Below are 27,765 nucleotides of genomic sequence, written 5' to 3'. Positions count from 1 at the left end.
ACTTCTTCCGCTTTGCATGCTGGGAGTTGGAGTTCTGGATGTTGGAAAGGACTCCCATTTTCTCTCAATGGCAAGGTGTATTTTGGGGTGGGGGGGTTGTCTCTCATTCATACGGTCACCATAAGTTAAAGCTGACTTGATGGTAGTTGGCAAGAGGAAAGAGAAAATCCATTCCTGGTAAGTAGGCCAATTGGATAGAGAACGGAAGCATCACAACCCTGACTCCTTTGTCTCTTCTCTTCCCTGCCCTCCATTGTCGAACTCCAAATGACCCCAGAAATGGAGATGTGCCTTTTTCGGACCACAGTTCCCAGCATGGCTGGAGGATTCTGGGAGCTGTAGTAATACACACACACACACACACACACACACACATATATATATATATACAGTATACAGTGTATGTCTTCAAGTTGCCTGTTGATTTATGGTGACCCCATGAATTTCACACGGTTTTGTTAAGCAAGGAATACTCAGGTGGCTTTCCAGTTTCTTCCTCTGGAATATAGCCTACAGCACTGTCCAAGTACTAACCAGGGCTGGTTACTGTACTTTAATTCTTATATTTGCACAGTAGTGCCATTTGATATGGAATCATATTCACTTACATTCATGACAATCCAAACAAAATGGTCACATTCTGCACCCTAATTTTTCTTTCTCTTTGCTTCTGGTTCCATACGCTAAAAAAAGTTTCCATGTCTCACCATGCTGAGAGGCTAGGTTGATAATATCCAAGGCAGATCTTGCTATGTAGTAGTCCCTTGCGTGTGCAACCATTTCTCAAGAGATGTTTGGCAGGCTCCATTTCGGTTGAATTTCTGGCAAGTAGTCAAAACTGTATTATTCCATCTGGTCCTTGGTTTTTAAAACTGGCTTTTAAAATTATTTACAGTGGTCACTCCACATTCGCTGGGGTTAGGGGTGAAGGAACCCTGTGAATGTGGAAAAACTGCAAATAAAAAACATTATTCTTTTTAGCAACCCCCAAGTCCTTCATTGCAACTCTATGGTCAACATCTGCTAGAAGCTGATCACAGAATCATGCTGGAGGACCTACAAATGCCTAGAGAGGGTTTTCTCTCTCTCTAGGAACTTTAAGCTTTTTCAGCAGAATTCTTTGGTCAATTTCTAGCAGAATTTCGCTGGAGGATTTAAGAGATTCCTAGAGAACATATTAATCAAAACCGCAAATAATCAAAGCTACAAATGTGGAAAGCCAACTGTACTGTACTTGTTTTTGAAAAATATGTTAATGTATTTGATGGCATTTCCTCTTGAGGGCCCTAGTAGACAAAAACAAAACAAAACAAAACAAAAACCACCCCCACAAAAAAAACCCCAAAACCTCACCCACAATTAATATATATATTTTTGGAAGTAAACACTGTAGAACAAATCTATGCCATGAATATAAATATGCTGCCACTATGCTGTACCTACAGAGCTTCTTGGGCAAATGCTGTAGTAGATTAAAAAGCCACATGTTAAATTCATAAAATATCGCGTGGTTTAGTTGGATGGTTTTAAAGTGATTTCACTGTGGAATTGATCTCAACTGGGACAAACATCCAGAGGCTCTTCATATTCATATAAGGTCTTCTATATGTGCCAATAAACTAAACTAAAACGTTTAAATTCAAACAGTCATTGTTGTTCCAGCAAGAGGCTTGGAAATCAGTAATAAGAACCATACTTTTAAAAATGTATGAATAATAAATTTTAAAAATGAAGTTTTTTTAGAAACAGTTATTTAAATCAGCCAAGCCTGGTTTCACATCACACTGGCCGAACAATTAAGATCCTCTGAAGAAAAGATGGGAAGGTAGATACTTCTTTCTCCAGTCCTGGAGTCCCCTTTATATGGAGTTTATCACATGTGGGGAAAATCAGGGGTTTAAATGGGTATTATCCAGTGATGACTTATCCTGGGAATAACCAGCAACAAATCATTTATGAGATTCGTCGCTCATTATTCCCTGGTTATTCCTGGGATGAGTCATCTTTAATCGTGATGGGGTGTGAAAATCTTTACCACAATTGCGTGACTATAGCTGGATAATGCCTGTTTAAACCCCCAATTTTCCCTGTGTAATAATAATAATAATAATAATAATATGATTTATTTATATTCTGCCATTTCCCAAAGGAATCAAGGCAAGTTATAATAAGAACAAAATGCAATACATAAAAATAATAATCACAAAACAATACAATAGGTCTGAATTATACCCCTATCCCTATCCCTTACATAAATTAATGTAGCACTATTAAAATTATATTAAAAATTACATTAACAAACAATTATAAAAATATAGGTTAGGGCACTGTCAAAAAGCGGGAATTGTTGAAGTGTGGAACCTATAGTGCTCTGGTCCTAAACTTGTCAAATAAGAAAAGGATGCCTGCATTGAATGAGTGATATCCTTTTATGTTTATTCAAGATGACCAGCCGTCCTCATTTTCCAGGACATGCCCTACATTTCTGCCTTCATTCCAGGAGGAAAACCAAAATGTCCTCCATTTTGAGCGTGATGCACAAACTCATACTGTATTTCTATTAGTGTTTTTCACTTTTATTATGTCCTACATTTTGCAGTGCCTTGTCCCCTGGAGTATACAGTGGTCCAAAACACAATGCAGAAAAATACTCTGGTTTGAGACCGCTTTTAACTGCCTTGGCTCAGTGCTGGGGAATCCTGTGAATTGTAGTTTCTTATGGCACCAGAGCTTTCTCTGACAGAGAAGGCTCAATGTCTCACAAACACTACACTTCCCAGAATCCCCTAGCATTGAGCCAGGGCAGTTAAAGCGGTCTCAAACTGGATTATTTCTGCGGTGTGTTTTGGACCTGAGGTTGCTTCCACACTGGAGGAATAACCCAGTTTGGCAGTGCTTTAACACTTTGTCTGGCTCAAGGCTATGGAATTCTGGGAGTTGGAGTTTGTTGTGGGGCCCACAACAAACTCCAACTCCCAGAATTCCATAGCCTTGAGCCAGACACAGAGTGAAATTGGTCTCAAACCGGGTTATTCCTCCAGTGTAGATGCAGACTTTGTGTGGAAATGGTGAGGTTGCAAGGCCTCCTCCACTAGGGGGCAGATGGCGCCTCCTTGCTTTTCATGTCAAGGAGGGCCTTAGTAGTCGGAGACAGGCTTGGGGCCTACTCCTTGCCACTGCTGCGCATGCGCGAGTCCAAGGCGTCCTTGCGCTGCCATTGCCTTTGAGGCCCTGCGTGAAGAAGGCTGAGGGAGCTGCTTAGGGCCAGGCAACGACGAGGAGGAGGACGCCATGCAGACGTGGAGCAGGCTCTGCTGCGCCTTGGCCCAGGTAGGCTAGGCTAGGCTAGGCTGGCTCCGCCGCCCTCGAGGCCTCCCTTGCCCACCTTGGGCCTGGCCTGCTTTCGAGCCTGGCGCCCCTTGGAACCCTGGGAACTGTAGTCCATTGCGGCGCCAGAGCTCCCTGACGGAGAAGGAGCTCAGTGCCTCACAAAACTACATCCCCCAACATTCCTTAGCATTGAGCCCTGTCTCAAACTGAGGATGATTTCTGCACTGTGTTTGGAACCATAGGGTTCTTCTTTGCAGGTTTCTTCAGAGGGGGGGTTGTCATTATGGCCCTCCCTTGAGGCTGAGAGAGTGTCACTTGCCCAGGGTCACCCCTCCCCTTTTTGTTTTGTTTTGGGGAAGCCTTGCCACAAATACAAACTACAGTCAGTTAGCAAGTCAGGTCCAAAACACACACTCTGCAGGAATAATCCAGTTTATAATAATAGAAATAATATTAATAATCCAGTTTTAAACTGCCCTTGTATCTGTGGATACTATGGATGCTCAAGTCTCATTAAATACAGTGACATAGTAAAATGGTGTCCCTTATATGAAATGGCAAAAATGCTCAGTTGTTTGGACAGCCTAGATAATAATAATAATAATAATAATAATTAATAATAAATAAATATCATCTTATAATAGATAATAAATGCTTGTACAGTTGACCCTCCACATTTGCGGTTTTGACTTGTGGGTTTGCCATTTTGACTCTTATGTTCTCTCTAGGAATCTCTAGGTCCTGCAGTGCAACTCTGCCAGAAGTTGACCATAGAGTTCTGCTGGAGAACCTAAAGGTTCCTAGACATTTATAGGTCCTCCAGCATGATTCTGTATTCAACGTCTAGCAGATGTTGATCATAGAGTTGCACTGGAGCCCATCATGTGGTTTGTTGATGACTCATTCATGGTTGCTATGCAAGGCATTTATGACATAAATAGATGGTTAAACATTTCATAGAACTTCAGTGACTACCTACAGAGATGGGATAAGCATGGCTCTCCTAAGGTTCCTTCTTGCTTGCTTTACTCATCTGTTCAGTGTAACAGGAGTTATATGGAGACGAAATAAAACCGAGTTGGTAGAAGTCCAAGAAATTGGAGTAACCACTGGGGACTACCTCATATATTTCATTGTCTCCGCCATATGTATCGCTCTTCTTCATGGGTTCGTCAGAGGGAGAAGACATGCAGGCATCTAACATCCCCAAGGTATTACTGATGGATTCCAGGGTGACATTTTAATTCTTATACACGGATCTTGGCTATCAGGATTTTTTTTACAAACCTTAGATGGCAGTTAGTCTTTTCCCTACCATTTTATTTATCCTCTGTCTCTACGGATTCCTGAAGGTAATCAAACAGAGATTTTCAATTGGCTACCTTACTCTTTTTCTTTCCTTTCTTGGAGGGAATAATCCAAGATCATAGCTAATTGCTGTTAACTAACCCAAGATTTATTTCATGATAAAAGAAAATTAATTTCAAAAGGAATATAAAATAAGGTTTTTCCTTATACTTTGACTTATGATAGACGTTGAATGCTGAAGACCAGGTACTTGAAATTGCAAGTTTATAGATTCATGATGTCTTGAATTCCAGACACACAGTCTTTACCCTTTGTTGTTGTTGTTTTGTGCCTTCAAGTTGTTTCTGACTTATGGCGACCCTGAGGTGAATCTATCATGGGGTTTTCCTGGCAAGATTACATCCTCCAACATTCCTTAGCATTGAGCCCTGTCTCAAACTGAGGATGATTTCTGCACTGTGTTTGGAACCATAGGGTTCTTCTTTGCAGGTTTCTTCAGAGGGGGGGTTGTCATTATGGCCCTCCCTTGAGGCTGAGAGAGTGTCACTTGCCCAGGGTCACCCCTCCCCTTTTTGTTTTGTTTTGGGGAAGCCTTGCCACAAATACAAACTACAGTCAGTTAGCAAGTCAGGTCCAAAACACACACACTGCAGGAATAATCCAGTTTATAATAATAGAAATAATATTAATAATCCAGTTTTAAACTGCCTTGGGATCTGTGCTAGGGGAACCCTGGGGATTGTAGTTTATAATAATAATAATAATAATAATAATTATTATTATTATTATTTATACCCCAAAAGGCTATCAGAGCAGCTTACAAATTGTTAATTAGACGTTTCCCTGCCCTCAGGCTTACAATCTAAGAAGACAAGATTTCTCTGACAGAAGACAAAAAGTGACTCACAAAACCACACTTCCCAGAAATATTATTATTATTTTATTTTCTTATATCTCGTCTGTAAAACTATTATCATTATTATTATTATTATTATTAATCTCCCAATATAGGGGCTCAAGTCGGTGAACAAGTATAAAACCATCTCATTAAAAAGATTGTATGTACAGTGCCGTATAAATTTACAGCGCTATATAAATAATGCACAATAATAATAATAATAATAATAATAATAAAGCAATACAATTTATTGTTTCCCTAGCCTTGAGACAGGGCAGTTGAAGCAGACTCAAAGTGGGTTATTTTTGCAGAGTGTTTTGAGCCCATGTCACTTATCTGGAGTCTTTTATATTGGGAAATCTGAAATGCAGTGTATACTCCAAAATCCAAAGCTTTTTTTCATGGGTGGCAGAGACAGTGACACCATTGCTTTCTGATGGTTCAATGTACACTTTTGTTTCATGCACACAATTGTGTTAAAATATTACCTTCAAGCTACAGTATATAAGGTTTATGTATGTGTGTGTTAGTGTCTTTAAGTCATTTCTGACCTAAGGCGAACCTATCCTGGGGTTTTCTTGGCAAGATTTGTTCACAGGAGGTTTGCCATTGCCTTCCCCTGAGGCTGAGAGAGTGTGACTTGCCCAAGGTCAAACATAAATTAGTTTTGTGTTTAGACTTGAGCTCCATCTCCAACATATTGTCATTAATATGTTGAGAGATCTTGTGGCACCTTTGAGACTAACTGAAAGAAAGAAATTGGCAGTATGAGCTTTCGTAGACTTCAGTCTACTTCCTCAGATGCAAATACTCAATAATAATAATAATAATAATAATAATAATAATAATGCACTTCTGGTTCGTAACATTTCATATCAGGAAGACTCAATTTATATGATAGATAGACGTACTGCCAGTAGATCATGGATGGCTAAAAAGACAAACAAATGGGTCCTGGAGTAGCTCAGGCCTGAGCTCTTCCTGGAAGCCAGGATCACCAAATTGAGGATGTTGTACTTTGGACACATCATAAGAAGGCATGAATCTTTGCAAAATAATGGTAGGAACAATGGTGGGTAATAGAAAGGGAGGAAGACCACATGCCAGATGGCCATAGCCTCCTTGACTAAGGGCCCGAACAGACAGGCCAAAATAAAGCTGCTTCAGGTCACTTTGGAGGTATGTTGTTGCATCTTGAGAGGCCAGAAGCTGCACCAAAGCTGTGTTCCAGTCCTTAGGACTGGAGTGTGGTTTTGGCGCTGTTTCTGGCCTCTTAGAACGCATGCATCATTTAAACAGCATACCTCCAGAGTGACCTGAAGTAGCTTTACTTTGGCCTGTCTGTTCAGTCCCTTAGTCAAGGAGGCTATGGCCATGAACCTGAAGGAACTGAGCAGAGCATTTGAGGACTGCAGGGCTAGGAAGTGTCTCATTCACAGGTTCACCATAGGTTGAAGTTGACTTGAAGGCAGTTAACAACAAGATAGTTTTTCTTGGGATTTTCAGGCTATGTGGCCATTTTCTAGAAGAGATTATTCCTGACGTTTCACCAGCATCTGTGGCTGGCATCTTTAGAGAAGATGCATCTCTGACATGTCTGAAGATGCCACCCACAGATGCTGGTGAAACATCAGGAATAAACTCTTCTAGAACATGGCCACATAGCCTGAATATCCCATGAAAAACTGTGGATGTCGGCCATGACTTCACAACAACAAGATAGTTCTATAGTGTGAAAGAATCACTGTATCACTGACTATGCCAAGGCCAGGCCTGTGAGGTATTCTGCTAATGTTTTGCCTAGTGAGTTGTGCTGCCTTTGTGCCTTATAGCCCCTCTGTCTTGAATTTATAATAATAATTAATAAATAATTTACATTTATTAATTTATTATTATTATTATTTATACCCCAAAAGGCTATCAGAGCAGCTTACAAATTGTTAATTAGACGTTTCCCTGCCCTCAGGCTTACAATCTAAGAAGACAAGATTTCTCTGACAGAAGACAAAAAGTGACTCACAAAACCACACTTCCCAGAAATATTATTATTATTTTATTTTCTTATATCTCGTCTGTATATTATTATTAATCTCCCAATATAGGGGCTCAAGAAACAATAAATTGGACATTTAATTTATGAAAGTCCTATGTGTATTTGATAAACAGGTCACTCTTTCTTATTGGTTATAACTATTACTACTGCTGCTGCTGCTTCTATTAAGGGGTATTGACCTGGCCTATGAGAATTTACTAGTGGGGAAAGTTGGCCACTATGGAGTTAGTGGATTCATAAATGAACGTAAGATCATATGGCAACAGAAAACCAAAGGAATATGTGCAAGGGAAAGGCTTATTTCCTTGGCTTTTTCATACTGAATGTTGAAAAATTCTCTGACTTTTCCTTGGTAGTATTTTGAAGTAAAAAATACCTCAAGTACAGAATACCATCTTAGGACAGAGATATTTGGCCTTTTGTGCGAGCTTTTGACATGGACCATTCTGGCCTGAGGTATTCAGAAGATGTCAATCTTGAATTCTCTTTAGCTAAATATCTTGCTGTATACACAGAACTAAATGTTCTTGAGTTCAATCCCAAGGGCCAAATGTCAAACAGCAATGAGGAAGTATTAGCTTGTGGCTTTATTTGAACATGAATTTTGCTACTTCCAATCAGCAGTGGAAAGCAATCTCCAGAAGAGTTATCCGTTAAACATGATTTCAAAGAGGCTTCTCCAACTTGTATTTTTCTTTTCTTTTTTTAAAATAATTTTTATTCATTTTACACACAAAAATATATAAAATATTTGAAACATACACAATTGACAGCATATACTTCTAATGCTTCACACTATATAATCACATTACACATACATTATACTTACATTTTCTGCATGATAACTCCATTTTGCTTTGACAGTGTATTTTTATATATCATCCTGGGATAATTTAAAATTCTTTATTTCTCTTTCTTTTCTTATCAGAGAGGCCATTTCAGCCGGATACATCATGGCTTGCAAGGGATTTCTGCAGTGCCTTTAAGAACTTATGCTGACCAAGGTACAGATTAAGTAGCTTTTAAATATTTTGAAAATGTAAGTTGATTGTACATTTAAATTCTCTGGTCACAGTATTAGCATTCTTACCTGTATGGTGTAGAAGTAAGATTACTTGATTAAGGTGCACCATACAGGATGATTAAACGCTACTGCATTATATAGTGTTGTATCATTGTGCTAGAACTGAGTGTGGCTTCTTAAGCTATGTTCCTGATTTTGAGGTAGTGATGTTGATTTTGAAGTGATGATGATGAGGCAGATGACAGCTTATAGAATATTTTGATTCTGCGTAAGGTGAAAGTTATGAAAAAAATAAAATTAAAAACAGCTATTCATATGCATTAATGTAGTTCCTGAAAAAGGATCAGGCTCCTCTTCCACATTTTAAAAGGAAAGCAGTATATAAGATGGTATGGCTGTGCTAAAATACTTTAATTTATCTGGCTATTTTGTAGTTGGGTTTTTGGATCTCAGTACAGAGTATTGCAGCCCTAAATTCATGACATGTGATATGCAAAAATCCTATTTGTACTATTTTCCCAAGTTGCCAGGGTTTGCAGTTTTTTGCGCTAACCTGTTGACTTAACAACACTATAAAAGAATATATTTATCAGAATATTTAACTCTTTGTTAAAGGTAGAAGCAGAATCTATTCAAAGCTTGAATAAGTAATTTAGTGTGTTAACAACTGAAAGTATAACTCTTCTGTTTTTCTTAGATGTAGCCAGAGCTTTGAATGAAGTGGAATGGTCACATCTAACCTGTCCTCTAATCCTATGGGGATGGGAGGAAAGTCTAGCAGTTTAATGTTAGGGCAACATTGGATTTGGTTTTACTATCTAGATTTTAAAATCATACTTCAGTGGAATTGTCAGCATACTTAGGAGTATTGGGTAGAGGGCTGGACATTGTTGTTCAGATAATCAAAACTTGTTTAATATGAGGTTGCCATCTTGAATTATGTAGACAGTTTCATTGGAATCCAGAATTGTAGAACTGGATGGTGTCAGGAAAAAAAAATAGATTGCAAGAAACTGAAAATCTGCTTCAGTGGTGGCAGCATTAAAATGGCTGATATTAGAAATAATAGATATGGGTTGATTCACAGATAAGTGTGTAGAAGAAATAGACTTTTTCTGGAAGATGTGATAGATAAACCGAATATGTTTATAATTTTCTGGAATGTTCCTTGTTACTGTTAATACCAGTATTTGTAACAAGTGATTGTTAAGCAGTGAAGGGGCACTTCCTTTACATATATATTTTTTCCTGACCATCTTTAAATATACTTCCTAAGGAAAGGGCACAGGCCTTAAAATGTACAAAAAATAAAAATAAAAACTCAACATTTTCCCAATACTTCTTTAAAATTTTCATTTCTCATTTTTTCCCTCTATTAGTTGATGCTGATATAACTGTTATTGGTTCTGGCCCAGGGGGTTATGTTGCTGCTATCAAATCTGCTCAGCTTGGCTTTAAGGTGAGCAAACGTGATGAGATAAACCAGTAAATGTTGTAGTAATCCAGATAATCTCATGAAGAATTAATGATGTCAAAAGGAAATGACTATTTATAGATTAGAAACTTTTTACTTTAGTATTTGAAGTCTAAAGCTGTTATGCAAAACAGAGGATTGCTTGCTTGAGAAAAGTGCTGTAGCATACTTAAAGGTAACGCACATACTTTATATGTATGCTGAAAGGAGGCTAAATATTCTGGATAGCTAGCATGTAGAGAATACAGATTACTAGAAGTTAATTTTGAAACAAGAATTTAAGAATTAATTTGCCATCAATTTACCTCTAATTCTACCATTTATAACTAGGAGAGTAGTCTGACAGTGGAGCACTTCAGTATCAGACCCTTCACTTGCTCCCATAACCTGCTGAGTTCCTGCTGGCAGGGCAGGGGTAATGATGGATCTGGGTTTTACTTTTCTTTGCCCCCCCCTTCCCTGCTCCAAAGTCTTCCCTCTGTGAGAAAAAGGAAGGAATTCATCTAGATCAGTGCTAGTCAGACTGGTCATCCATGGACCAGTGGTGATATGGTTAGTTACTGGTTGCCAGTCTATGACGTGTATCCAGGAAAGAAAAAATGGTAGTCAGTGGGCATAAATATGATGCTGGTCCCTGGCATATGGGGGAAGGAAACTAAAGTTGACACCAGTCAGACCTCCAAAGGCAGGGCATTCCATAATTAGGGTGCCACAACTGAGAAGGCCCTCTCCTCCTACCCTCTCCTCCATAATATTTCCATTACTGGTAGGACATAGAGGAGGGCCTCTCTTGTCATTATCAGCATCTTGAATTCAGACTAGAACAAAATTGGCATTCTACAAATTAAGTAATAATTTTTCTGCAAGTAAAGTACAGGTATGCTGCATTTGATCTGTGGAGCAGACCCCTTAACCAAAAACACTTGTTTGTTTTAAATCATAGACAGTCTGTGTGGAGAAGAATGAAACATTAGGTGGAACATGTTTGAATGTTGGATGTATACCTTCTAAGGTAGGTAAAGGATTTAGTTTTCTTTGAGTACCCTATCTGTATCTATTGTGTACCCTCTCTGGTGCATGGTGGTGCTGTTGGGGATTAATGGACTCATGTTGATTAAAAATTTGATCAAAGCAGCATAGGAAGATTGAAAAGACATAAATTGTCATTTCAGAGCTGTGTGTTATGGGTGGTGTCTCAGATTAAGAGTTTGACTGAGACACCCAGGTTCAAATTTCTTCTCATCCAGGAACAACAGAGGGTAACCTTGGGAAGGGCCACCATCTTTCATGCCAAGCCTACATTGCAAAATCATTGTGATAATTAAGTGTATGTCATATAAAATGTAAAAATCTTCATTTTGGGGTGGGTTTACATAAAAGAAAGATAAATTACTCTAGTGGCTGCTAATATGAGGGCTTGGCATGCAGAGCCAAGTTTCTTGGTCAATAAACTGCCCATATACTTTTCACTCTGAAAACTATTCCAGGATGACATTTTAATTCTCATACACGAATCTTGGCCATTAGGATTTTTTTTACAAACCTTAGATTTCCCTACCTTTTTATTTATCCTCTGTCTCTACGGATTCCTGAAGGTAATCAAATAGAGATTTTCAATTGGCTATCCTACTCTTGTTTTCCTCCTTGTTCTCCCCCCTTTCCCGACTTGTAGACTAGACCTGTGTAGGTGTCAAGAATAATCCAAGAGCATAGCTAAGAGCTGTTAACTAACCCAAGATTTATTTCATGATAAAAGAAAATAAATTTCAAAAGGAATATAAAATAAGGTTCTTTCTTATACTTTGGCTTATGATAGATGTTGAATGCTGAAGACTTGAAATTGCAAGTTTATAGATTCATGATGTCATTCTTGAATTCCAGACACACAGTCTTTACCCTTTGTTGTTGTTGTTTTGTGCCTTCAAGTTGTTTCTGACTTATGGCGACCCTAAGGTGAATATATCATGGGGGTTTCTTGGCAAGATTTGTTCAGAGGAGGTTTCCCACTGCCTTTTCCTCAGGCTGAGAGTATGTGACTTGCCCAAGGTCACCCAGTGGGTTTCATGGCAAAGCTGGGAATCAACCTAGTCCAACATTCAAACCACTACGACACACTGCCTCACTTTACCCATATTTAAAATAAAATTCCTTTGAGGGTTGCTTGTGGTAATCTATATTTTGAAGACCTGCAATCAAATCTGCCATTACAGAAGGGTTATTTCTGAATCCTGATACTGTAGGAGTCAGAATGTTGTGGAATGATTCTGAACTTACATTAATAGGCAATATTGAATTACTTTATTATGGTCTTTAAGTAAATAGTAGTGATGTCAGACACAGTAATCTTTTAATGCAATATCTTTTGTTTAGGTTATATGTTTAATTTGTTTTCATGTAACAGGCCTTGCTAAACAATTCACACCTCTATCATCTGGCCCATGGAAAAGACTTTGCTAGCAGGGGAATTGAAAGTGAGTATGCATTACATCTATTCACATTTCACACATCTCACTATTTTAGAGTATTAAGGTCTTGTCTTATACTGTTCTACCTTCAGAAGGTGGCATAAATTCCTAAATGCATGTTGCCTTCTAGATGTAAATTTTAGATAATTTAGACTACAAACTTAAACATACTTATCAGAGAGTAAGTGCTGATAATCTGATCATTCTAAATAAATGTATATTATTATTAATCAATACTGGACCTAACTGTAGAAGACTGGGAAGTGATATTCCAGTACAGCCTGCCTGCCCCAACTGTGGGCTTGCCATTTGCGGAATTAAGCATCCCCAGATGGCAAGCCCCATCAGCCCTAATGCACACAGCTGCTGAAAACCACTGTATTTGAGGTCCTGTAGTTTTTTGTGTCTGTGGAACCCCCATGGATACTAAGGGCTGCCTATATTTCATTCTGAGTAACAGGGTACAACATTGCTTGTGAATTTCCTTTATTTCTTTGTAATAAAAAGGGCTAAAGTTTTAAGGCTGGATACAAAGAATCATGTATACTATGCCCGAGCTTGGAAAAGTTAGCTTCTGGATTACAGCTCCCAAGATTCTCCAGCCAGCATGACCAAACACTTGTTCATGCATAGAGCTGGCCCTTTTCACCTCTGTTTTCCTTTACAGCTTCTTGATCCTTCCTTATCTCATGTTGATTCTGAGAGACTTTGGATTTTCCAGAACATAGAACAAAGTGTAGGAGAGGAAAAACTGTACTGTCCCACTCACATATACCACTGGAAGAATTTTTGCATCCAAGCACTGCTTTTGCTTTTGTTTCAAAACAAAAACTAAAAACATTCAGAAAAGCAATCAGAGATGTGACTGTGAGAGCCAACTTATAGTCTACTGCCCACTAGACTTAAGCCTTTGGAAAATAGCCATATTTGATTAAGCCAATTTGACTCAGGCTTTATTTGTGAACATCCATGCAATATTTTTATGATTTCCACATAGTTTAAGATGTAATTTTTTATCATATGAGTTTTAGTAAATCGGTTGATTAATCATTTAGTTAAATTTGTGTAAATATTCATGTAAGTAAGATTTTAAAGTAAAAAACCTGCTTTAGTGATGTTTATGTTTATGATGACTGCTACAACACATTATCCTATAAAAAATGTTCCCTCCTACAAGAAGGAAATAGGGATGTGCCACATTTAAGAGTATACTTGCCATCTGTAGTTTTCCAGTTGCCTGTATTCACATTATAGAAAGGGCTGGCTTGCACACAATATTAAACCATGGTTTGTCACTACAGAAATGAACCTGAATGAGTCTGAGTAAAGTGTCAGACATCATGATCACCCCTTCCCCCTGTGCAGCCAAAGGGGATGTTGGAAAATAATAATTTCACTTCTAAATAATTCCTTCTTTACTGTTGTGTCCAGATGAGGAATCCTAATTTAAAACAAGCTTTGCTTAGTGTAGTCCATTTCTAAACTCATAGTCCATTTCTAAACTCATGGGATGAAGGTGGTATGTTTAGAACCTTACCAGAGTTTATTTTAAACCTGGAGCCCTGATTGGAATGTAACTTTAAGCTGCTATACTTTAGACTTGAAACAAAGCTGTGTCAAAGTTTTTCCCCCCAGCTCATTGCTTCAACTAATCTATACTTGTCCAAAGGGGCCAGGAGCATGCAGCGTGTCGTTCATGCATTGCATGCAAACCCACAAAGAAAAATATACACCAAAAGATAGTTGTTGCTTCTGAAGGTTTCCAGTAGTGGTGATTACCTTAAATCATCCCCCCAGCCCTGCCAAAGAATCTGCTAGGCATTTTTAGCTGGACTCGTGCTGCAGTTGCCTAGTGTGTGCTAAATATTGGTGCAGTTTTACCTGTGAGCCAGCTTAATATTTTAAAATCTACTACCCCATTAATATGAGGGACACTTTTAATAGATTTTAGTAGATTAGCCTAATCTATGAACCAATTGAACACTGTAGACCTCCACTGTTTTATTTATTTAAGATATCTGTAGTCTTCATTTTTATTGTTCTAGAACAGTGTTTCCCAAACTTTGTTTCTGTTTTGGACTTCAACTCCCAGAAGCCCTCTCCACTATGGTAATCAACCAGGAATTCTGGGAGCTGAAGTCCAAAACATCTGGAGTACCAAAGTTTAGAAATCATTGTTCTAGGACACTGGCTAGCTGATGTGGCCTGAAGTGCCTTTGCCTAGCTCTGGTCAGTGTGTCAATTGTAACTGTAACCCTTTATGGGGAAGATGTATTTGGCCACTGTGGTCCATGTCTTAATTAGTATTGCTCAGTTACATTACAGCAATGTATGATGTGTGAGGCTTCCTTGGAAAAGTGTTTGGGAGCTACAGCTAGTGCAAAATGCAGTGACCAGCCTGTTTTCTAATGTCCACTTTAAAGACTCTGGCGGGTTATAGACCGCCATTTCGGACGTTCTCAGGACGTCCCATTTTAAAAAAGGGGCGTCTCTTCTAGACGCCCCTTTCCCTATCACGGACTCAGTCCGTGACAAATGGTGGCGGCCGTTCCACATAGCCGCCGCCATGTTTACGTCTTGGATGCATAGCGTCCAGACGGGTCGCGGCGGTTATGACGTTGCGAGTGCGCCATGGGCGCCTCGCGATGTCATAACGGCGCCGCAGGAAGAAGCTCCATTTTGGAGCTTCTTTTTTGCTCCGCGAAGGAGTCGCGCGGTTTGTATGCTGCGACTCCCTCGCGGAGCAAAGAGCAGCGCCGGCAGACCGCCGCAAAGCGGCGATTTGTAATGCCTCCCCATCACTTTGTTTTTCAACATATTGCAGTGGCTCCCAGTTTGTTTCTGAAGCTCAGTTGGGGGTGCTAGAGTTGATACAACTTACAACCTCTGAAATATCAACCTGCCTAGATTTGAGATCTTGACTTGAGACCCTTTTGTATGTCTCACCAATCTGAGAAGCTAGGCTGGTGAATACATTAGGCAGGTCATTTTCTGTACTAACATGGTGTGCTAAATGTTATAAATTATATGAGAGCTTTCTTGCTAAAAGTTAATAAAATTTTTAGATACTTTACTACAGATTTCTAATTGAACGTTAAATTGCCCTTAAGAGTGTTAAGCACTCAGCACAACAACATCACTAAAGTAAAGCCTGTATTAAATAGTTACAGGACTCCGACTCAATTTAGAGAAGATGATGGAACAGAAGAGTGGTGCAGTGAAGGCCTTAACAGGTGGAATTGCTCATTTGTTTAAACAGAACAAGGTATGTTTTGGTTCATGAATAAAAGCAGGCATTTGCTCTCACTCTTGCTATCCACTTAAAAGATAGTTTGCACCCCTTCAATCTTTAGGTTTTTACTTTTCTTAGCAAAAGGGTGGAAGGGGAGTTTGTGTCTACACAGGCTGGATTCTTTATATGACTGGCTGATCAAGTTGCCTGAACAGCCATAAATTTCCTTTTCATTCAGCAAGCAGATTCCATTTAGGAGTTTTACCTCCATCTTTAATCTAAACTGATGGGTTTGTGAGAGGAGTTATCAAGAAGCAAGAATACCAATAAGCTCTTTAAGCTTGAACAGATAGTCTGATTATAGTTACTTGAATCTATCAAAAGAATTAGACAGGAAGTTGTCCATGCTTACCTAAGATTTAGATCTTGTATCTAAATCTGCCAGCACTTTGTGCCCTGCTGCTCTTTTCCCCTCTGTAAAATATGTGCAGCTGGAGGATCCAAGGTTTTTTAAACCTTTCCATCAACCTTATCGGTATCTTGTCAGGGTCTAGCTTCCTTTCTGAGTGATCATATACTTTATTCATACTTCTCAGAGTAGTTGGCTCACTATCCTCTTTAACGTCTTGAGAGCCACTTTGACCAGAGCAGACTGCTGGTAGAAGAAAATTATGCATGGAGTGCATGGAAAGTTAAAGATAACTGCTTGAAACAGAAAACATGCAGGGGCAGATGTGTTGGCCATTTAACAAACAAAAAACCATCAATGATATCTTTATTGGCCAACTGAAGTGCACAATATACTTGTTGCAAGCTTTTGAAGCTCCATGGGCTTCTTCATCAGGCAAGATGTTACAAACCAAACAGGAGGAAAAAAATTGGAGATGTTAGATGCATGCATGTTTTTTCAGTCCTTAGTAAATCCAGGCAATTTGCATCTCAACAGGGATCCCCTTTTTTGCAATCCAATGTGTCTCCATTCCAGTGAAGTCACAGGCCACTTCGTAGGCAGAGAACAGTGGATTCCTCAAGACGTCTCCATGTTGAAATAGAAACATCTTGCAATGCAGCTGTAGTGAACATGTAGACTATGTAGCAGAACCAATGAGAGATCATGAGATTGCAGTCCAGCATTTGGGGAACCACATTTCCCTATCCCTGATCTAGCATTTTCTTTAGTAATGCTACTGTGCTATGGAAATCTGTGTTAAATCTACTTGTATATCAGATTAAAAATCTTTCTTTAAAAAATATCACAGTGCTGTTGAAGTTGGCGGTATGGCTAGTAACAGCCTGAAATGTTTCTGAGTTCATTGACTTTAAGAAGAATATATTTTTGTTTGCTTGCTTGCTTTTGGAAGGTGACACATGTGTCTGGATTTGGAAAAATAACAGGCAAAAACCAGGTCACAGCAACCAAAGAAGATGGCAGCACTCAAGTTATTAATACAAAGAACATCCTTATAGCTACAGGCTCAGAAGTAACACCTTTTCCAGGAATTACGGTATGACCATACTCTATATACTCACAAAGCAGTACTTTATGAAGTAATACTCCAAAAATATTATATCATTGTGTTGTGACTTTTAGATGAAGGAAAACTGGTGGTATTTTGTATGCAGAATATATTTGTATACAATCTTCTTTCATGTAAAGGTGGAAATTCTCCCTCTCCCTCTTTACATTTCTTTAGATTGATGAAGAAACAGTAGTATCATCTACTGGTGCATTGTCTTTGAAGAATGTCCCTGAAAAAATGATTGTTATTGGTGCTGGTGTCATTGGTGTGGAACTGGTAAGAAATGTTCTGCCATTTGTTTAAACCATTCCTGCACTCTGATATAGCCTAGCTGCAGTATAGATGTTAACACTAAGGTGTAGTAACAAAAATAGAGTAATATAGTAGTATACTTCATAATGGATTTATTGGGAAAGTAAAGGCGATTAAACTCCTGCTTCTGAAGGCCTTTGGAATTAAGGTTTTATAAGGGCACATCTAGTGCAAATACTTTGTGTACAGATGAAGTATACCATCTTTGTGAACTGATTTGTCTTGCATAGTTTTCCAGGGTTTATTCAAGAGGCAGTGTTACTAAATTGAGTGATTCCAAGTAACCAGGCCATCTTTCCATCTTGTTCTCTGTCACATATTGATAGCCTGACATGATAGTGTTCTGTGTTAACTGCCTATTATGTTTCTTAACAAGTTGATTAGTATGTAAAATTGGCATGATAGTATGAAAGTTATTCTGCAGATTTGTTAAAAAGTTCATAGCTGAATTTATTCTTCCATGTCAGGCATGCTATTAAGCTAATGAGTTTGTAGCTAAAGCTACAAAGGAGCTATGAAACTCTCTCTTTTTTTCCCCCTTTTCTGAAATGTTATTTTTAAATATTGGTTTGATTGATTGCAGGGCTCGGTCTGGCAGCGTCTAGGTGCCGACGTGACAGCTGTGGAATTCTTGGGCCATGTTGGTGGATTGGGCATTGATATGGAGATATCTAAGAACTTCCAGCGTATTCTCCAGAAGCAAGGGCTTAAATTTAAACTAAATACCAAAGTTACAGGTGCTACCAAGAAACCAGATGGAAAGATTGATGTTTCGTAAGTACTGAGTATGATAAATACATCCCTGAATTAGTTTGTTCTATAAAAAAATAATTTAGCTAATGATCAGATTTAGGAATGAGAACTGTGGTATATTTGAGACAAATGCTGAAGATATTTGCAGTGTACTTACATCTCTCTGGAGAGATCTTTAAATATGCAGTTTTCAGCAACAAAATGACATATTATTGAATTAAATACACTAGCTAGACTTTTTTAAAAAAATAACAATGAGTAAATCCTTCTTACTCATGCACAACAATGAATGCCTGAACAAGGTTTGTAGCCCTGTTCAGGTATTCTTTTCTCTACATGAATAGAGGGAGCTAAAGCTCCAGCCCAGCCTCTCCACTCCCAGTCTCCTCATGATGATGATGATGATGATGATGATGATGATGATGATATTTATTTCTTACCCAACTCTCCCCATGGATTGAGGCGGTGAACAACAACAAATCAACAATGAACAACATCAATTAAAGCACATTAATTAATGTGCACATTAACGCAACAGTTCAAAAGGACAGAAAAGACATAGACATTTTTATAACAGTCCATATTTAAAATTCAGCATCTAAATTCAAAATTTAAAAATCATCTGGATAAGCCTGCCAAAAGAGACTGGTCTTCAGTACTGTTTTACATTCAAACAGTGTGTTCAGCTGTCGAATCTCTTCTGGCAGGTCATTCCACAGTCTGGGGCGGCTGAAGAAAACATCCTCTGGCTGATAGTTGCCAATGTAGTTCTGGCTGACTGGCATCAATATCCACCAAAGGACCTGAGTGTACAGGGCAGATTATGGGAGGAGGTGATCCTGTAGGTAGCCTGGACCCAAACTATGCAGGGCTTTAAAAAAAGACAAAGATGTTGCTGAGAAAATCTGAAAAGGAACTCTTAACTACATTTGACCCTTAAATTGTTTTATACTGTTAAGGCAGGGTTTCCAGATATGGAGCTCAGTATGTGCATTCATTTGAACATGGATAGAATTTATGCTTTTCACACCTTTTTCTCCAAATCAGAAAAGAAACGAAGGAGGCAGGCCTGTAACATATACAGAAATGGGGTGGCGTCTGGAATGCCTGAATAGAACCGTGATTGAAACAGTTTATTCAGTGGTGTGCATTCATTACTGAGGTGGTAGTTTTTTTTGGTGAAGCCAACATAACCTGATTATAATATGGTGTGTGTTTGTACACATGCTCATTTCTGTGGCTTAATGTGTTATCCATGTAATCACACATACCTGTGAGATAAAACAAAATAATTAGGACTCACTTGTATGAAATGTGTTAACAGTATGTAGCATCTTTACTCACCAATGTTTTCCTGCTCCCTTTTTCCTCAGGATTGAAGCTGCTGCCGGAGGCAAGGCAGAAGTGATTACTTGCGATGTACTTTTGGTTTGCATTGGGCGGCGTCCTTTCACTAAGAATCTTGGTCTGGAAGATGTTGGTATTGAACTAGATAACAGGGGTAGAATCCCAATCAACAACAGATTCCAAACCAAAGTGCCAAAGTATGTAAACTAAGCAGGTGGTTTTGTAGTTATTGGAAGTCAGATATTTTAGTTCACTAATGTGCTTGTAAACACTGATTTTATTCTAGTATTAAATAAAAAAAAAAAGAGCTACTGTATGTTATTGAATTGGATCAGGATTTAAGATTTATCAGATCATTTGTTTTGCCTACCAACATTCTGCTATTACTATTCTGTAACTGATACAGAATTTGATTCCTGTATAGATGACTGAAATGTCTTAGTTGCCCTTGGATGAAAAAAAGGCTGTATCTCAAAAATATTTTTGCCTTAGAATGTAAAATGTTTTGGATAAAGTTAGAACTGTTAAACTGTTTCTCAGACTAGCTTTTCTTAACCTGTTCTGTAGGTGGGGTATATTTATGCTTAATTCATGATAATGTGTCCAAAACATAACTTGTTTAATATACATAATAATGGAATTTCTCACTTGGTTTCAATTCCCTGGCAGCATTTATGCTATTGGTGATGTAGTTGCTGGACCAATGCTCGCTCACAAAGCTGAAGATGAAGGTATTCTCTGCGTTGAAGGAATAGCTGGAGGTGCAGTTCATATTGACTACAACTGTGTGCCTTCAGTAATTTATACACATCCTGAAGTTGCCTGGATTGGCAAATCAGAAGAACAGCTGAAAGATGAGGTACTCTTCATGGATTCTGCTCTTTTCCTATCTGTAAAACAGTGTGATTTTATTCCATTCCAGAACCCATGACATACAGCAAGTTCATTCTGCCCCACAGACAGGTATTAATGGACCTGACAGTAATGGTGATGCAAGTGAACACTAGTTTGTGGGGGGCAGGGGATTGAAATAGATTTTATTCCATTTCAAAACCCATGATATACAGTGTGCTTGCATCATACGCGGCTTTCAGTGTTTGAGTGTTGAAAAGAGTCCCATGGATGATGAATTCTGATGAACTTAGCTTTACCAGCTTGGTGTATGTACTATATCTCATGACCACTCATTCATTTACCTGTCCACTCCATTGAAACCTGACTTGGTTTTGATTGAGCCTGCAACTGGAGGAAAATGTCATGCGTTGGATCTAGACTACGTTAACACCCTTTTGCCTGTTGGGGCTTTTGCATAGTATACGTGTTTCATCTAATGCCTGTTCTGTGCTCTGTTTGCCTGTTTCTCTGAAGTCAGATAAAACATGAATGTATTAATGTGAGCTAAGGTGAGTGATCTGAACTAAACTTCTGTGTGGCAGCAGTTATGAAATTCCCACCTAAGGGAAGTCAGGCTGGGTCCATTCCTACTGAGTTTTTGGCAGATGACCAGGCCTGCATTCTGCATGGCCTTTGGTTGTTAAGAGTGATGTTAGTGTTGGTTTTGAGGATTTTTTAAATTTTGTGTCTACCATAATTTTGGTGAATTGGTATTTCTACAACTGAAACAAAAGAGGACTATTTTTTTAGGATTCTTACTGTTTTGCTGTATTAAAAATAATAGAAATTGTCCATGATAAGACCTTTGTGGGAATTTGATGTGGAAAAAACCTTATAGGATAGGGAGAATATCTCCCCTATGAAGAAGTAAGGAAATTATTTCAAGCATACACTCATATTTAACCTAGTGATTTGTTTCTGTTGTTGAAGGAAAGTAGCTCTGGAAAAATGCTACTTGTCCTCCTTTTAGGCTCAGATTAGATATGATGACAGCAGATCTGTGCATATTTTAAAGACAATTGTGCCTTCAAGTTGTTTCCGACTTATGGTGACCCTATCATGGGGTTTTCTTGGTAAATTTCTTCAGAAGGAGTTTGCCATTGCCATCCTCTGAGGCTGAGAGACTGTGACTTGCCCAAGTTTACTAACTGGATTTACATGGCCGAGCTGGGATTGGAACCCTAGTCTCCAGAGTTGTAGTCCAACACTCAAACCACTACATCACACTGGCTTAGCTATTGCACAATTGTACAGAAAAGACTGCAGGAGGGGGTGGTCTAATTTCAGTTTATAAAGGGTTGCACAGTTGTGGAAACCTAAACCTCTCCTCCTTACAGTATATCTCCTGGTAGTTCCTTTCTCAAATTACCATTTTGTTCTCAGCAAGGCTAATTTCCAGTATGGGGGCCACATTTGGAAGAAATGGAATTGCTGGGATCTTGGGCATAGACAGGAGGAGGGCCTTCATTTTTTGACCATGTGTCCCTTCCTTAAATTGTCCCCATCCTCCATGTTCTGCTTTTTGGGAAATTGTAGATCTTGTAGAAGGATGTACAGTTGTCCTGTCTAGGTCAGACAGATGGAAGCTTGGAACTCCATGATGAAAGTGTTCAAATACATTACTTGAAATTCCACTAGAAACCTTTTGTTTTATATTTAGCTTTTACACTGTGGGATTCCCCACTATTTATTTGTTTGTATAAAGGAATGTTCAGTAGTGTGAGCCTCCATTGGCCTATGAGGTGCCATAGTTCAGACTCAACTGTCTCACCTTCAAGAGAAACAAGCTTTAGCATATGGTGCCCAGTGTAATGAAGCCTCTGGTTTTTCAGTCAAGCTCTATTTAGTTTTTTTCCAGGTAGGGTAAAACTGATAATTTCCTGTAATTTATAGTAGCCTTTTTCTTTTTAGGGGACAGAGTACAAAGTTGGAAAATTTCCATTTGCTGCTAACAGTAGAGCGAAGACCAATGCGGACACCGATGGATTGGTGAAGATGCTAAGTCACAAAACAACCGACAGGATGCTTGGAGCTCATATTCTAGGCGCAGTGAGTACTGTGCAGGATCCTTTTGTGTTATAATGCTGCTGCAGAATCGTGAATGTCTTTGCTTCAGGTTTTGAGGCCAAAATTATGGATTTTGATATGTCCTGTGGCTAAGTCAAGGATAAAACTTAGGGGCATGTAACAAAGGATGTAAAGGACAAAGCAAAGGAAAAGGATGCCAAAGAATTTACAAAATTACATCAGGAATAACTGTGTGCTCAGTTACAGATGAGTAGAGGGGAGTTAATGCTTGTAGGACAAATTACATTCTTGACTTCCACCAGGGGATTGTTCCTTTTTAAATAAATTATAGTACTTACATTGACCCATTAATAAATCAACTCAGATTTTTGGGGTCAATGTTTGTGACTAAAATGTCTAGATTAATACATGAGTATATACTGTAAACCTATTATATTTAAATATACCTTATTTGTCCCAGACAAATGATTTAACCTCCCAGATCCCTGATTTGCCCCTCTTCTTACAAGCCTCATTGCTTTATCTGTATCCTCCACTGTTTTGGAGGAAAGTAAGTAAAAAATTGAAGGCAATTCAAATAACACATATCTTTTTCATAATTCAGGTGCGTTACAGACTGCCGAGAAGCGGCGGTCTGCCGCCGCCGCCGGTTGCAGCGTCCGGGAACTGCAGCAGCCAAACTGCACAGATCCTGGACGCTGCACAGAAGGAGCGCGATAATCGCGCTCCTTCTTGCTCCCTGGAAAAGATGCTGCAAAGCGCTAGTTGCACACTCGCTGTGTCATTTCCAGGGCGCGACGTGTGGACGCAGAGCATCCGTTATGTAAAGATGGCGGTGGCTGTGTGGAACGGCCGCCTCCATTTGTTATGGACTCAGTCCATGGTAGGGTTAGGGGCGTCTGGAAGAGACGCCCCTTTCTAACCCTAGCACGGACTGAGTCCTTCCTAGGGTGCCCGTTTATAACGGGCCTTTATCACTGCAGACTGGCTGGCGTCCTGTTAGGCAATTATGCCATAATAAACCGATTTATAATCCCGTAAAGTTGAAATGTTCCATTGTGCAACATTTGTATTTTTGGGAGGGGATCAGAGATGTATCTACATTTTTGGGACCACTGCACAAACAGAATCACCTGAGCAACATGGGGCTCCATCACCTATTGGGTGTCTTGCAACTTGTCCGGTTGCGCTGTGGAACCTCCCATTGTGCAGGATGCCCAGATATATATTGTTGCTATTATTAGAAGGGTTGTGTATTGTGTCAGAAATGTAGTTATGTCATTGTAGAATTACAAATCATGGCCTCTGACACATGATCTTGGCCTTTGATTTTTTTAGAAATAAACTTAAATGTCTTTAATACAAACACTTGCAAGCATCATGTCTCTGATCTGCATAGCTAAGACAAATGTACACTTTAGTCTTATTTTAATTATATGTAGAGCTATTCTGCTTTTTCATCTTACATTTATTACTTGTATTATTATTTCTTCAGGGTGCTGGAGAAATGATCAACGAAGCTGCTCTTGCAATGGAGTATGGAGCGTCATGTGAAGACGTAGCCAGAGTTTGCCATGCACATCCGGTGAGCCAAATAATTGCTGCTGGAATTCACTATTGTAGTTATGAATGCATAACCTAGAATTATGCGTCTGTCGTTTATTTGTATTCACAAAGACTGTGTATTTATGATCATGGCACTATTGCTACAATGTGCAACTGAAGGGGGTGTAATGTCAGTATGCTACAGCCTTGTTGTAAGAACAGATCTCCATCATTTATAGCAGCTGCTGCCGGTTAAAACAGTTCCATCAAGATGTTTTACTGGGAACCAGCTGCTATAAGTGATGGAGGTCTATCAGTCAGACTGTAGCATACTGACATTTCCACCCCTACCTCTAATGATGCAATCAGAAGCAGGATCCCTGTTGTAACTCCTCCTTGCATCAGAAATTGCTGGAGGGAAAGGGTATGTGTGTGGAAATGTCAGTCTGCTGTAGCCTGATGGATGCAACAGACCTGCATCACTCACAGCAGCTGTGGACTGGTGCAGCAGTAATGGCATTGGTGCCAGGGCAGGTGGCACTACTTAGTTAAGTATACTTAACTAAGTATGTAAAGAGATCTGGTAGCACCTTTGAGATCAAATAAAAGAAGTTGGCAGCATGAGCTTCATAGACTTAAGTGCATTTGGAAGATGATAAAGTAGACTTAGGGGTGGAAAAGATCTACTCTTATTTGAGCCGTTAAAAACCGCTTTAAGCGGCCCAGCCCCAACCCCAGGGCAGCTTCTGGGTGCTCCAGTGGCATGTAAACACCATACTTCCATGTGGTTGGCTGGGTGGCGTTTGAGTCTTGGGAGTGTGCGGCATGTAAACACCGTGCTCTCAAGCCACCCAGAAAGTGGCTTAACTTACTGGTCTGTTCTGGCCCTATGTCTACGAAAGCTCATGTTGCCACCTTCTTTCTTTCAGTTAGTCTCAAAGTTGCTACAAGTTCTCTTTACATACTGGTATTACATACTAACATGGTAACATGGCTATATCTTTGAATTTTTACTTAACTGAGCAGTTGATTTAAGTAGCTGATCTAGGATCTCAGCCCGCATGTTTTTTGTTTGTTTTCTATACTCCTTGCCCAATAAATTTCTTAATTATTTTCTTTTGTTTTCAACAGACTGTGTCTGAAGCCTTCAGGGAAGCTAACCTGGCAGCGTCATTTGGGAAGGCTATCAATTTCTAAAGTGAAGGGATATCTATGATATACAAAGCATATTTTCAAGTGAAAACTGACTGGAAGCTTTGTAGAAAGCTTAGCCTTTTAAATATTTCTGGGACTCTTAAATGAACTCTTGTTAAAAACATAAAATATTTAAAACAATATGAGGTTGTGGGGAAGGGAAAGCTCCCAATACCTGTATATTAAATATATTCAATTCTGTTTGCTTCTACATTCTGAATTTTGCAGAAATCAAGCAACGGAGATCACAACTACAGAGTGCTTAATAGTTTTATCATGTTGCTGAGCAAAATATAATGGCTCATTATTATCTAACGTTGTTCTGTCATTGATGGAGAACCATTACTGCAGTGACTTGACAATATAGGCTGCTGTCACCTTCGCACAGTTCTATTGTAATTTAAGTGAAAAGATAGCAGTAGATTTTTATATAACCTTTTTGCGTTCCTCTGAACTACAGCTAGACTTAATTCTACACTGTTCTTAAATTATATTGAAGAGGACTTTAAAATGTGTGAAACTCACTTGGCTTTAGGAATAGCCATTTAGCTCCAGGCCTTTTTTAAATACTGAAAATACTTCCACTTTAGTAAAACTGCAAAAGACAACCAAGTTGTTTCATAGAAACAAAAACAGGATGGAAAAGCAATTGGCAAGAAACCCCTCCTCCCTTTTCTTGTTTCATTTGCAAAATGTCTTGGTTGTAGAATTTTAAAAAATATATCTGAAGTGATAAATGAAAAAAATATAGGTTATTGAATACTCTGGATAAAGATTGCTTTTCAGTTGTTTGTTACAGGATATATTGGCTATCCAGTTTGGCTGTTGCTTTTTTATTATTCCCTGGTACAGTGCTTTGTCACAGTTTTCCTCCTGGTAGAAGTCTTCCAGTACTCATTATTGCCTCCTACACACAATTTCAGTAAGACTTGAGTGAAGAATGGGAAAGCTAGGAAAAATTATGAGCCTATTTTCTTGACCTATCTTAGTGTAGATGCACAGTTGTCACTTTAAGAATTGGCTTGGAAGTAATGGATTCATGCTTGGAACAGAAATGAGGACATTTCTGCTGTATAAGAAAACATTACAAAATAATATGTGAAGCAGGCTCCTTTTCAAACATCCTCAACTTATTTCAACAGAATGAGTTCTTTAAAAAACTATCATGTAAAAATGGGGCTTTTAAAATAATGCATGTCTGCAGGTGATATTCTGGGATAACACTTGGAAATAAAACATGCAGTGTAAGTTAATTTCTATTGTTAACTGCTTTGAAACCTTTTAAAAAGGGTGTGAAAGGGGAAATTCTAACATACTTAGTACACTTTGGGGTTAGCACAGTGCTCCTTTCATTAATTAGACATGCACATTTGGATTCAACCCATAAAATGTAAGGTAACTTTTCTCTATGCCTTTCATCTGATCTGTCTTAAGTGGAGTATTAACTGTTTGAGACAGATGTGTGGCAGTTCTTATATGATGTGCATGTGTCATTTTCTTGAATAGACATTTTCATTCAGCTACTGAGGTAGCTTGAATCTTGTTCATCCCATTCTCAAACTATGCAGATTTAACCACATAGCATTTTCTTCATCTTTCTTGTACTTTTGAGAAAGAACATTTGTCTTGTGGCTTGCTGAGAGGCACCTTGATAATTTTGGCAGATTAGATTTGCTGGGCCTCATCAGTAAAGGAATTCATTCCAACAAGAAGAGACAGAGGGCAAAAGCTAGGAGGACATAGAGCACAGAAGGCCTGAATATTAGGATTGTTTATCAGGAATGCAGAACAGTCAATAACAATGAAAATAGTGCAGTTTGTCTGTAATTATTACAGAGAATTTCTAAAGAATGGGTTGTTTAGGAAGGATTCTAGCACCAGGGCTTGAGAAGATTTATTCTTGGTGTCAAGCATGGAAGCTTGCTAAGGGAAGACAATACTACCATGTCCTTTTTGTACTGTGGTGTCTGCATTGGAGATTCCAACATGACAGGTCTTGGGTGACAAGTCCAACTAGTTGCTTAAGCACAGACCGAAGTGTTCTTCAGTTGTCTGCCTCTATCTGCCAAACCCTGACGGTTCCATCAAAATCAACATTGTGACAATGAGCAAACCTAACATTGGGGCATTCTATGTGTAGTGTCAAGACCAGAAAACATAACCTTCTAGATTGAAATTAATTGGTTAAAAAGCCCATCTTTGAGGCTACAATTTTATTAGCACATTAAAAGGGTTAATTGCCATTTGGGATAATAAAAGTAACATTGGTTAAATAAATCATATACTTTGTTACAAAAGTACTGTTTTTATTTTATAAAACGAGATAAAAAAATTCTTTGGTTTCATGATAGTAAAAGATTATCAGGTATCTCACCAGTCTACAGGTTG

The 27,765-nt window shown here is 38.8% G+C and overlaps 1 protein-coding gene across 2 annotated transcripts; it reads left to right on the top strand.

Annotated features, from left to right (window-relative positions):
- Positions 1 to 3,184: 3,184 nt before the first annotated feature.
- LOC149312379 (dihydrolipoyl dehydrogenase, mitochondrial) lies at positions 3,185 to 27,578 on the top strand. Of its 2 annotated transcripts, none has more exons than XM_089524507.1 (14): positions 3,185 to 3,330; positions 8,518 to 8,593; positions 9,993 to 10,072; positions 11,031 to 11,099; positions 12,489 to 12,558; positions 15,717 to 15,817; positions 17,146 to 17,289; positions 17,479 to 17,580; positions 18,200 to 18,390; positions 19,743 to 19,913; positions 20,386 to 20,575; positions 22,522 to 22,659; positions 24,134 to 24,223; positions 25,315 to 27,578. In XM_089524507.1, exons 1-14 carry the CDS (start codon positions 3,292 to 3,294, stop codon positions 25,378 to 25,380), a joined length of 1,527 nt encoding a protein of 508 aa, XP_089380633.1. In that variant the 5' UTR covers positions 3,185 to 3,291; the 3' UTR covers positions 25,381 to 27,578. The 2 variants fall into 2 exon arrangements, with proteins under 2 accessions (XP_089380633.1, XP_089380632.1); XM_089524506.1 differs by lacking the exon at positions 3,185 to 3,330 and adding an exon at positions 4,475 to 4,541.
- The last annotated feature ends 187 nt before the right edge of the window (positions 27,579 to 27,765 follow it).

This window comes from Sceloporus occidentalis, unplaced genomic scaffold (assembly GCF_023333645.1).
Source record: "Sceloporus occidentalis isolate IW3139 unplaced genomic scaffold, rSceOcc1.0.p SCAF_5, whole genome shotgun sequence".
Classification (NCBI taxonomy): Eukaryota; Metazoa; Chordata; class Lepidosauria; order Squamata; family Phrynosomatidae; genus Sceloporus; species Sceloporus occidentalis.
This window is presented reverse-complemented; position numbering and strand designations above follow the sequence as displayed.